The 13,312-nt window shown below is 42.5% G+C and overlaps 1 protein-coding gene across 1 annotated transcript in view; it reads right to left on the bottom strand.

Moving 5' to 3' along the window:
• The window catches only part of CATSPERB (catsper channel auxiliary subunit beta), an 88,247-nt gene that overhangs the window by 36,435 nt on the left and 38,500 nt on the right, over positions 1 to 13,312 (bottom strand). Inside the window, exon 14 of the mRNA XM_087952070.1 lies at positions 9,624 to 9,768. Within this exon, the coding sequence (XP_087808196.1) occupies positions 9,624 to 9,768 (145 nt within the window). The remainder of the gene's footprint in view (positions 1 to 9,623; positions 9,769 to 13,312) is intronic.

Genomic DNA, 13,312 nt, shown 5'->3' on the forward strand with positions numbered 1-13,312 from the left:
AGTGCGAATGGCACTCGCCGCGGTTTCAGGCGAATTGGGGGAACGCTGGGGTCTAGGCTGAATGAAATAGGGGGCCCTCGGTACTTGCCTAGGGTGCCGTCGAACACTTCCTGGAAGTCGTTTCTCGAGTTGTTCCTCCCAGTCGGCCTCCCCGATGTGGTCGATGCCCGTCACTTCGATTCCGAGCGGCGCGAACCACTGAAGTCCCAAAAGGCTAGGGCGGTCTCGGTCCACGATCATCAGGGGAAGCCTTGCTGTACGCCCCTTGGATGGCAGGCACCAGGCGCTTGATTTCCCGCCATGCAACCATGGAGAGGTAGGACCCGGAGTCCACTTCCATCTTGCATGGCTCGCCCTCGATGCCCACCTCCACATATACTTTCCAGGCGTCTGTGCTGGAGGAGTGGCCGATGACGACCGTCTGGTGGGTTTCCTCTCTCCGCCTGTTCCCGCCGTCTCGTCGGCCCTGTCCATCTTGGTTCCAATGGCTTTCGGCTTGGTGGTCTCTGGGCCTGGGGGGGGTGCCATCTCGTCTCCGGTTGTTGTCATCCCACCGCCGGGGACTGTCGTTCTTTTTGAGTCGGCAGACTCGGGCGATGTGGCCTCTCTTGTCGCAGTGCCGGCATATTGCATCGAAGAATTGGCACTCCGACCGAGGGTGGTCGCCTCCGCACCCAGCGCACGGTTGCCCCGACTTACGACCCCATCGATCGCGCTGATCTCGGTCCGTCTGGAGCCGATGCACGTCCTCTTCCCCATCGGTGGTGTCGGAGGCGGAGTTGAGGTCGCCATGGTGTGTGGTGGTCTCTCGGCGGCTTGCTTAGGAATGCGTCTCGGTTGCCGTGCCTGCCTCGGTGGTCGCATTTCGGTCCCCGGTGTCGGACCTCTTTCCCTCTCTCAGGCTCACCCCATTGACTTGGTGCACTGCTCTGCTTGGACTTGCTTGGGCAGGTCCTTCTGGTGCAGCGGGCTGAATGGGGTGGACCTGCGGGGCCGGCACCTAGAACATGGCAGTGGTGGCACGTTTGAAAAGCCAGAGGTCAGTAGTTTTTTCTGCAAAGAATCACAAAATCTTCTGGGTTGTGCACAAGAAGAGACACACATGTCAGTGCAATTCAGCAACATAAAATAAAGAAATACAAATAAAACCAATCAAAAGCATCTCTGATTAGATTCTATTCACTACTAGAATCTAATCAAAGATACTTTGCCGATTCTAGTCCAATGACTTGCTCCAGCAGGGTTAGAAGTGAATGTGTGTATATGTGTGTGCATGGCTGTCAAAACTCCCAAAACAGGTCAAGTAGCTCTGGGGAAGCCAGTCATAAATTAGATCACTTGCTAAATAACCGGCCATTAAGTAAGGACCACTTGTATTTGGTTTGCCAGTCACCTGGCCACACCCACCCAGTCACATGACCACACCTACCCAGTCATGTGGCCAACAAGCCATGCCCAGCCAGCAAGCCATGCCAGCCAGTCATGTGACCAGCAAGCCACGCCCACCCACTCACATGACCAGCAAGCCATGCCCACCCAATCACGTGACCAGCCAACTACACCCTCAAATTAGGCCATGCCCACAGAAATTTGAATCCCAACCCTGGGGGAGGGGACCGAGGATGAGTTGTAGCACCAAGGGGGTGGTAGACTGAAAAAGTTTAGGAACCACTGCTTTAAAGGCTTTAATATATCCAAAAGAATCTTTATTTTCCCTTTGACACTTTAATTTCAGCTTAAGTTTTGCCTAGTTAGTGTCAAACTAATTTCCCACAGATTTCTTCTTTAAGCTCTTCTTTTTAAAGTTCAAGGCTGATTACAGTTGTCAAAAGGTTTCCCCCCCTTTTCTTCACCACTTTAAAATTCTTCTTTAAAAAAGACTAATAAATTTAATTCCAGGGTACCTTGCATTTAAATGTTGTTTCTGCTTATCCTGGTCAATCAAGCCATCCCCTTCATCTCTCCTCCTGCACATTCTTGTCTGGTCGGGTCTTCCTCTTTTGGGTGGCCATATTAGCTACCACTGCAACCGCTTTCAGGAAAGGGAGTGTTGCCAAACCGAGGATGGGAGATGCGGATCCCCTTGACTCAGCTGGTGGTCTCCCCCTTCTTCGCCACCTCTACGAGGTGGCTTCAGCCCCAAATCCAAAGAATCAGGACCCTCCGGTGGCAATTACGGATCAAAACCAAACATGATCATGGATTTTGGTCTGTCACCGAGGAAGCCCAAACCAGAAGTCCAATCCAATCAGAAACATTTCTGAAACTGCAGTGAATCAGTCAGTTCCTGACATCATAGAAACAGTGTAGTTCAAGGATACAGCTTAGTTAAAAGATGTGGATAAGAATAAAAAAGAAGTTAAAATGAAAGAACTAGCAATAATAGCAGAAATGGTAGAAAAAAGAGCAAGGAAGATCAAGAATTGGTCAACACCAGATGAAGATGAACTGCATGGTTTGTTGTTGAAACATCTAACTGGTCTATATCTATTTGTTGCCAAGCAGTTTAACAACATACTACTAGGAGGTGAAATTGAAGAGTGGCTAATATCTGGCAGATCCAGCAAAAGGGGCAGCACCAGGCAACTACAGGCCAATTACCTGCTTACCAACAAGTTTCAAATTGTTAACTGGTATGTTAACAAGTTGATGCAGTCCAACAGCACAATGATGTAATCCCCTATTGTAACTTCAAAAAGGCAACTATGATCTTATAGACAACGATCTCTCATCCCTTGATTGGCAATCTCTATTCACTGGATGCAATACCGTTGAAGACCATTATAACATATTTTTACTTGAAGTCAAAAGAGTCATCAAACTATATGTACCAACAACAACTCCCAAAACAAAACAAAAAGCAGATTACCCATATCAATAAGGAAACTTCAATCCAAAAAGAGATCACTCTGGCGGAAAAACAAATCTGGTCACGTTGCCAATTTCAAAACCGATACAAAAATCTATGCCACCAGATAAAGACCGAATGCACCAATTATCACATTAAACAAGAGGAAAAACCTTCCTAAGCACCAATTCCACCCGCTTTTTACAATTTTGTAAACAACAAACTAAAGACTCAAGGTCCATCCCTCCCTTGATAGGACCTGATGGTAAAGACTGCAACGACGACACCATTAAAGCCAACATCTTTAACACATTCTTCGGCTCAGTATTTGTAAACAGCAATGGATCATGCCCAATATTTCCTAGCCGTACCACAGATAACAACAATGATCTAATACATATCGATTTCACAGAAGACAATGTTGAAAAAGCAATACGCAACCTCAAACCATCTCTATCTATTGGACCGGATGGAATATGTGCCTACTTCTTAAGAAAGCTATCCACTGCCATAGCCAAACCTCTAAGCATAATCTTTGAAAAATCTTTCAGAACCAGCTCCTTGCCTAACCTATGGTCACAAGCCACAGTCATCCCCATCTTCAAAAGGGAGACCCAAGCCTAGTTGAAAACTACAGGCCAATCTCCTTATGCTCGTCACCTGTAAAGTCATGGAATCAATTATTAACCAATCCATCATCCTTCACTTAGAGACAAATAACCTACTCTCCAATAAACAATTTGGTTTCAGGAAAAACTATCCTGTAATCTGCAACTCTTACACTGCAAAAACATATGGACGACACAACTCGACCAGGGCAAAACAATAGACGCAATCTACATAGACTTCTGTAAAGCCTTTGATTCAGTGGTACACGATAAACTACTCCTAAAAATAAAATCCTATGGTATCTCTGGACAACTGAATAACTGGATAGAAGCATTCCTGTCAAACAGACAACAAATGGTCAAAATCGGGAGCGTCCTATCAAATCCAGTACCTGTCAATAGTGGTGTTCCCCAAGGCAGTGTTCTAGGACCAACTCTCTTCATACTCTACATAAACGACCTCTGTGATCATATTAAGAGCAATTGCGTTCTCTTCGCTGATGATGTAAAGCTGTTCAATACCACGAGACAATACTGCTACCTACAAAAAGATCTTGACTATGTATCCGAATGGTCAAACAAATGGCAACTTCAAATCTCAACAAATAAATGCTCTGTCTTACATATTGGCAAAAAAATCAGAAAACAAAATACAAGCTGAATAGTCAAGATCTTGTTGATGACCCAAGCTCTGTAAAGGACCTTGGAATACTCACCTCTAATGATCTAAGTGCTAGAGCACACTGCAACTACATAGCCAAAAAGGCATTAAGAGTTGTTAACCTAATCCTACGTAGCTTTTCTCTGGTAATATCACACTACTAACCAGAGCATACAAAACATTTGCTAGACCAATACTCGAATACAGTTCATCAGTCTGGAACCCACACTCACGTATCTGATATTAGCACAATTGAGAAAGTCCAGAAATATTTCACAAGAAGAGTTCTCCACTCCTCTACTCGCTGTAGAATACCTTATGCCACCAGACTTGAAATTCTAGAACTAGAAAACCTTGAATTACGCCGTCTTCGGTCTGACTTAAGCATGGTATACAAAATCATACATTGCAATGTCCTACCTGTCAATGAATACTTCAGCTTCAACCATAACAACACAAGAGCACACAATAGATACAAACTCAAAGTAAACCGCACCAAACTTGATTGCAGGAAATACGACTTCAGCAATAGAGTGGTCAATGTCTGGAATACTCTACCCGACTCTGTAGTTTCTTCCCCAAACCCCAAAAACTTTAACCTTAGACTGTCTACTATTGACCTCACCCCTTTCCTAAGAGGTCTGTAGGGGGCGTGCATAAGCGCACCAACGTGCCTACCGTCCCTGTCCTATTGTTTCTCTTATTCTTTTATTTTTCTTATATGTAACCATTTCATGTATTCACAACTATGTATACATTTATACTTATTATCTTGTAAACAATTGGCAAATCAAATAAATAAATAAAAATAAAAAATAAAAATAAAATAAGCATCAAGCTGAAAACAATCTCTTTCAATCTGAGTAGAAAGGAAATTGCCCCAATAGCAAAGAAATGAAAGATAAACTCCTAATTGACAAAATGATTTTGTAAAACTGCAAGAGAAGGAAGACTAATCTTTATGTAGCATGGATTTACTATAAAAAGGCATTCAACTCTCTGCTGTATGACTGGACAATCAAGTGTCCAGACATAATAGGAGTCAGTAGAAACATCAGAAGCTTTGTGCAAAGATCGTTGGCACAATGGAAGACACTGTTGCAGGTCAGTGGGAGAAACTGGGAGAGATTAATATCAAGAGAGGAATATTTCAAGGAGATTCACTATTACTGTTACTATTTGTCATTGCATTGTTTCCTCTGTCAGCAATACTGAATAATCCAGGCCATGGCTATCAAACATCAAAAACATCTGCCAGATTATCCCACCTCCTTTTCATGGGCAATCTGAAACTGCATGGAAAAATACTATCTGAAATAAAATCACTGTCTGAAATAAAATCATCTATATCTATATCTCTGTCTGTCTGTCTGTCTGTCTGTCTGTCTGTCTGTCTGTCTGTGTATGTATCAGTCTATCTATCTATCTATCTATCTATCTATCTATCTATCTATCTATCTATCTATCTATCTATCTATCTATCTATCATCTATCTATCAATCCCACACTCACTATCAAACAAGGAAAAATAGTAAAAAGTGAAGGAATTAAGGTGCCCCACAAAAATAATATTAAGAGTCTGAATGAAGATGATCTGGGTAGAAACAATCTATTCAAACCAATGTAATCATGGCCAGAACTGAAATATCACAAAATGATTTAAAATGCACATTGTACAAAGAAGAAGAAACAGTGGATCACATGTTCAACTAGTGCAAGATTATACAAACTAATTATTAAGAGTGACATAACAAAGTCATCAAAATGATTCATTGGAACATCTGTATGAAAATTTTCATGTACCACTAAGGCAAAATTGGGAATGTGGAGTTGGAAAATGTAGTTGAAAATGAGCAGATTAAAATAGCGTGGGATTTCCAAATACAAACTGGTAAAGTCTTGCATCATAACACACCAGATACAACTGTGGTTGAAAAAATAAAGTGTGGATAATTAATGTGGCAATACCAGGTGATAATAGAAAAGAACTGGAGAAGATCACATGGTATCATGTTCTGGAAATCAAAGATTATGACATAAAGTGGCCATGGTAGTCCCAGTGGTTATCAGCACAATGAATAATATACCAAAAAATCTTGGACGGCATTTGGAAAATCTGCCCATTGAAAAAATTCCATCTGTGATTTGCAAAAGGCCATACACTAATATACTATGGCATCCTAGGTTCTTGGAAAGAACTCCGTGCATATGAAGCCAATACTAGCTGAAGAACTGACAGGTGTAATTTCACATTATTGTGTGTATATAACAATAATAACAACATCAGATGACACAATACTACCAAGTAGCCAGACTGGAGGAGTCTAGACTTGGGTTTTTGTATTTAATGATTGATTGATGAATTAAGTTTATATGCTGCCCATCTCACTTGTTACAGTGATTTTGGGTGGTGTATATAATAATATGATATAATGTAATATAATCAACCTAATCTCTTATTACATTTGCTGCTCAGAGTTTCAGTGGATAAATGAACAACCTTATAAACTTAATAAATACAATATAATACAATAAAATAAAGACCCAATTAAAAGCGAGAACTAAGCATGGGGAAGGGAACAAAGAGATCTACCCCCTTTTCAACTTTGATCCTAATGAAAATCAATAATTCTGACTCTAACTCTGATCCCCTTCCTTGAAAGTTGCTATAATATTTAGAGAAGGGGGAAAAACACAATCATCGTTTCTGTTGCCAGGTCTTTCTCCAGCCCTATGACTCATTTTTCAACAGCTGCCCAGGGAGAGCAACTACTGTGGTCTTTGTTAACCTGGGCAACCACCAATCTGGTATGGAATTCTTTTTCTGTTGTTGTCATCATGGTTAATAGATTGTGAGTACTCTTAGTGTGGCTCCTCAGTCGAGACCTATCTGGCTTGGTATTTTCCCGTGTCATTATAGTTGTGCTTTTAAAGTTGAAGCAACATTTCGGCAGAATCTCATCTGCCATCATCAGGCTTGTGTATTGTGTTCGTCTGTGATACAAAGAGACAAGCAAATTGAAGGAGCCCCTATGAGATCACCACTGTCACCCGTCATTGCAAACCTGTTCATGGAAGAATTCGAATCCAGAACCCTAGCCAATACCACCCACAAACCCAAACTATGGTTAAGATGCATAGTTAATGACACATTTGTTATTTGGCCCCATGGAAAAAAAAACCTAAACAATTTCCTAACACATCTAAACAGCACACACCCCAAAATCAAATTCACCACGGAAATGGAAACAAACCACCAACTACCATTCCTAGATGTACTAATCTACAAAAAAACAGATAACACACTAGGACACACCATATACCAGAAGAAAACACACACCAACCGCTACCTCAATGCCCAATCCCACCACTACCCAACACAGATAAACTCCGTGGCCAAAACACTAATTGCCAGAACCAAATGCCTGGCATACAAGACACACATAAAGACTGAACTATGCACCCTGACTAAAGTACTGACAGCCAACAGCTTCCACAAAAGCAAAATCATAGGCCTGATCCACAAAAACACACTGAGACATAATGGAGACCTAGAAGATGAACAGACCTATGGAACAGCTGTCCTGCCCTACATAAGAGGTACTACAGACAAAACCAGTAAGATACTACACAGGCATCACATCAAGACTGCCTTCAAAACAGACAGAAAAATAGCAGCCATCCTAAGAAACCCCAAAGATAAAATTGACCTGGAAAATCAAGGCATATACGAAGTCCCCTGCGCATCATGCCCTGCCACATACATTGGACAGACCAATAGAAGAATAAGTACCCGCCTGGATGAACACAAAAATGCAGTAAAAAAGCTGGAACACACTTCCTCACTAGTCCAACACATGAAAGCCACAGGTCATAGCATTGACTTCAATGGCACCAAAACCCTACCACTATAGAAAACCCCAGCTACAGAATTAGAATAGAATAGAATAGAATAGAATAGAATAGAATAGAATAGAATAGAATAGAATAGAATAGAATAGAATAGAATAGAATAGAATACTTTATTGGCCAAGTGTGATTGGACACACAAGGAATTTGTCTTGGTATAAATACTCTCAGTACACATAAAGAAAAGGTACATTCGTTAAGAATCAAGAATCATAACGTACAACACTTAATGATAGTCATAGGGTACAATCAACAATCAAATCATACTAAGAAATAGTCAATATAAATCATAAGGATACAAGCAACAAAGTTACAGTCCTACAATCACAAGTGGGAGGGGATGGGTGATAAGGAGTGATGAGAAGATTAACAGTAATAGTAGTGCACACTTTGTAAATAGTTGAACAGTGTTGAGGGAATTATTTGTTTAGCAGAGTGATGGCTTTCGGGAAAAAACTGTTATTGTGTCGAGTTGTTCTGGTGTGCAGTGCTCTATAGCGTCGTTTTGAGGGATGGAGTTGAAACAGTTTATGTCTGGGATGTGAGGGGTCTGTAAATATTTTTACAGAAGCCATAGAGATTGAAAAAAATATCTGAAAGCATGAATAGAAGAGATGATGCCACCAGGCTATCAATTATTTGGAAGCCTGCACTCACAAACAAAAAAATCTCCACACCATAAGCCAGGCAAACACCTGGGCACAAACAGACCCCTCCTGATACCTCCAGCTCAAACACACCCCAACCAGGCACCCAGATGAAACCTAGCTTCCTAATAAATGATAGCCATCCGTTTACCCAAAGCCAAGCCGCACTAAAAGCCTCCAATACAGGAAACACAATGTTGCCAGCCAATCAAGACAAAAAAAGCTACAAAACAGACAGAAGATATTAGAAACACCAATCAAGCAGAACACAGCAAACTCCAAGACCAATAAACACAGACCAAGACTCCCAATCAATCAGGATGAAGAAAAAACCATTCTAACACAGCAGTAGGCTGCCCCAAATTTAAAACAGAAACGGCTGTGAAAGCCTGACTCACAGATGAACACAATACAGAAGCCTGATGATGGCAGATGAATTTCTGCTGAAACGTTGCTACAACTTTAAAAGCTTTTAAATATGCCATATATATATATATATATATGGTATTCAGCTTTGCATATATATGATTTAATAACAACCAAACCATCTTGATTCATGGGTTCAGGTATGTAGGTCTAGGTTTGTTTGGGTCTTTTCCCGTGTAAGATTAAGACTATCTTGGTGACGTTTCGGCAAGGTCCCACTCACCATCCTCAGGCTGGTGCTTTCGGCTTCATGCCAGCGCTAAAGCTGGCCTTTAGAGAGCTTAAGCTCATTAAAAGCTTCTTACTTTTCAGACTGCCATCAACTGCTTTATCTTAACAGACTAATACAGTTATTTCTTTTTACAATGAATACATTCTAAGCTTTTTATTTGCTATTTTTGATATTTTAGTATTTGATGTTTTATTATTCCATATGTTAATGTGGAAAGACAACAATTGTATCAGATTGTATTTTAAAAGCTTCACAATCCAAGAGTAGTTTTAATTTTAAAAGAATTTCTTACCTGCTTTAGTAAAATAAATATTTGCCTTGTCTGAAACAAATAGTATTCCCTGAGTGTAAATACATGAATCTGTGCTTACAATAGTCTCATTTTTCAGCATAAACAAAGGAAAAAATGAGTTGCCTCCATCAACAGAACCCCATACCTAAAAAAAAGAGAAAATTGAATATACTTTAAAATCACAATGACTTAAACTTTTTAATTACTTTGTTGGGGCTCAGAAGGAAGGTATGGTTGGAAGAACTTAAAAATTAGGACCTTTTAGTTAAGCTAAGAAAGAAAAAAATGTCCCAGAAGATGGCAGTGTAAAGTTATTGTAAAGAAAATGGTAAGGTTATGTCCAATTTAGCCACTAGGAGTTTGCCTGACTCCAAAGCACTTTTAGATTTACTTTTACCATATTTTATCAAAAAGGATAAATGTAAAATTACAAGTCCCTTCAAGAATATTTGTTTCACAATAAAGCTCTAGACCATGAATGCAGACAAAGCCATTCAAAGTAGAATTATTGAATGCAATTTAGAGTAGAATCTAAAGATAAATGGTTGTAAAGGGTCCTCTTGCCTGAGGACAATAACCAAGCAAATATATTTAACAAAATAATAAAGACACAAACAAAAACAATACCACAGAGAAAGAAAAACAAGAGACTCCAGACCAGACCAGCATGGTTGCACAGTCTCTCACAAGCTGAGGGATAAAAAGGACAATTTTTTAAAAAAATGGAAAGAAGGACCTATATCTAGAGCAGAAAATCAGTGAAGAAAGTTAGCACCAACCCCTCTCCTAAAAGAATGAAACATTCCAGGAAATATTAAAAAGGCAGAATATTTCCCTGGATGAGAAAAGGAGAAACATGTTTTTAAAGACAAAGCACCTCCCTGCAGCTCCTTACCCACAGCAGATATTTGGTGCACATTAAAACTGGGCCAGCCCATCTACAAAAAACAAAAAAACCTCAGCTCCAGGCTGATGGGATTAAGACATGATCCTCCAGGACATAATAGGATTAGTCCTCTACCCATCTAGCAACAGAACTCAATACATGGCACCTGGGTATATTACATCACCCAGCGCAGTTCAACCAAACTTATCTCAGACAAACTTCTAGGATTTGCACAATGACCCCTGCAGCAACCAATAGGATACATGCCACTCCACAGGAACAGGAAGCTCCAGGCCTAGGGCAAGGCCCAAGAGAGGGTATATATATCTTTCTTTCCACTCTACGTGGTCAGCTACCCAGGACTTCAAACCCATTTGGTCCTGTTCACCATTAAACCATCCTTCCAAGCAGTCTCCATGTTTCCAGTGTCTTTCTCCCCACTTGGAACTGAACCCAGGTGGACCTTTCTTCCAACACCAGAAAATAGCCTGAATTTGTAAAGAAGAAATCAGGAAGGCTTAGCTCAGAATGAACTAAGGCACATGCAACAAATGCCAAAAATAACAAAAAAAAAGTTTCTTTCAAATATGTAAAGAGTAAGAAAAAAACTCAGGAAAATGGTTGGGCAAATGGAAAAAGTTGGCAAGAAAGTGACAATCAGAAGGGAGAAAGAGAACTACTTAATCCCTTCTTTGCATCTGTCTTCACACAAATGGAAAATATGGCCCAACCTATCAAAAACAGCACTATCTGGAAAACAGAACAGGAATGCAGATCAAAGTAGGCAAAGAATTGATAAAAGAACACCTATTTGCTTTGAGTTCAAATATCTGAAACCAGGTGGTTTACATCCCAGTTTACTGAAAGACCTGATAGATATTATCTTAGAACCACTGAATGAAATCTTTCAGAGATCTTGGAGCCAGAAGACTGAAAAATGCGGATGTGGTTTCAATCTTCAAAAAGGGGACAAATAGATCCAGGAAACTACCGACCATTCAGCTTGAAATCAATATCTAAGAAAATCCTGAATAAGATAATAAAGCAGCGGATCTGTGGGCCTCTAGAAAGGAACAAGGTGAACTGGAAGTCAGAATGGGTTTCATGCCAGACAGAGCTTATTGCTTTCTTTGATAAAGCGACTAAATTAGTGGGTCATTGAAATGCTGTGCATATAGTATACTTGGATTTCAGTAAAGCATTTGACAAAGTAGATCACAGTCTACTTCTTGGTAAGACAGAACAATATAAAATAGACAGTACCACCACCATTGGAGCAGAGGTGGTGTTCAACCAGTTCACACCGTTCGGGAGAACCAGTAGCGGCGATTTGGCGTGGGTTGCCAAACCCATAGTGACTTCTGGCTGGCCATGCCCCTGACCCAGTCACCTGGTCACTGCTTGTTTACTTGCCCCGCCCATCTGATGCTTGCTTGTTCTGCCCACCCACTGCTCGCCCCCCCCCCAGTCACTCTTCCCCTCCTTTGCGGCATGCTGGGTCCTCGTGGCTTGCCTTTCTAAACTGCCTTCCCACATGGTGCTTGCACCCCAACTGAGCAGCCCTGATCTGCCTGCTCACAGGTAAGCCTGCAATTTGTGCTAGCCCCTCCCCCACCAACCCTGGACCTTGCCAGGCCTCTCCTCACCATCCCAGGCAGCTTGGATGAGAAGGCACGAACAAGGCGGTGGCTGCTCTTGCATCGAGAAGCTCTGGTTCTTTCCTTTTCTTCCAATTTTAGCTATGCCCTTGGTACTCACCGCCATGGGAGCCCAGCACTGCGGTTCCCCTCGCTCCAACCAGTAGCCTCTGCTCATGTCAAGAAGCTGGTGGTCAGACGGGAGGAGGCCCAGGACAGGCGCAAGGTGATGTGCTGTTTCCGGGTCAGTTTGGGCAGGGACCAGAGAACTGTGCAGGGATGGCTCACTGAAAGAACTACGGCAGAGCCTTGCAGCTTTTATCTGCCGGATGGCCTCCAGGTAAGGCCTCTCCTCCTCCTCCTCCTCCTCCTCCTCCTCCTCCTCCTCCTCTCCCCTTTTCCTTCCTGCAGTGTCCTGTTTTTCCAAACACCTGGGCCAGGCTAGGCAGCAATTCCCAGGGAGGCGCCCTTAACAAGGAGGCTCAGGCTGTATCCTGTGGCTTGCATAAACCACTCCCGTACCTTTCAAAATGGCCACCCGGTGCTTCCCTCAGGTGCCCAGGGCTGGTGAGCGGCTCTTCTGAGAACCAGGAGAGGGGAGGCAGGCACACCAGTGAAGACGGGCTTTGGTTGTTCGTTCTGCTGTGACCCCGTATGCTGTGCTGTAACTCACGAGCGCTCTGTCCGGAGGGGGGACCAAAGTGGCCAAACACCACCTTCCACTGGCCCTGCATCCCTGGATGGAGCTCCAGGTGGAAGGGCTTGCTTTGGCCTTAGGCTGGAGCAGCGAGGAGGGAAACCGCGCTATCAGAGGCCTGGCTGCCACAGCCTACAAAAAGATCTTTGGCGCCACCAGCATAACAGGCCTGTCCACCCTGGTGCAAGCCCTGGAGGTGGATGAGGCAGGGGAGGGGGAGAACAAGTGGGGGGCCTGCGAAGGGGCTGTGAAAGAACGTGCTTGGGATGTGGCTCCCTCCCTGGAAAAAGTGGTGCAGCTGCTGACAATTTGGGAAGGGCGAGTACCAAAGGAGCAGCCCCTTGCATTGTGGCTGCTAGCATTAAAAAGAAGAATAGAAAAGGGGGCTGCTGTATGTTGTTTAATGGACTGCTAAATTGGCAAAAGGATATCTAAATTGGCCAGCCCACCTAGTCACATGTCCACCTAG

The sequence above is a fragment of the Notechis scutatus genome, chromosome 1, assembly GCF_049901735.1.
Source record: "Notechis scutatus isolate UNSWTSFEM ecotype Mainland chromosome 1, rNotScu1.2, whole genome shotgun sequence".
NCBI classification, from domain to species: Eukaryota; Metazoa; Chordata; class Lepidosauria; order Squamata; family Elapidae; genus Notechis; species Notechis scutatus.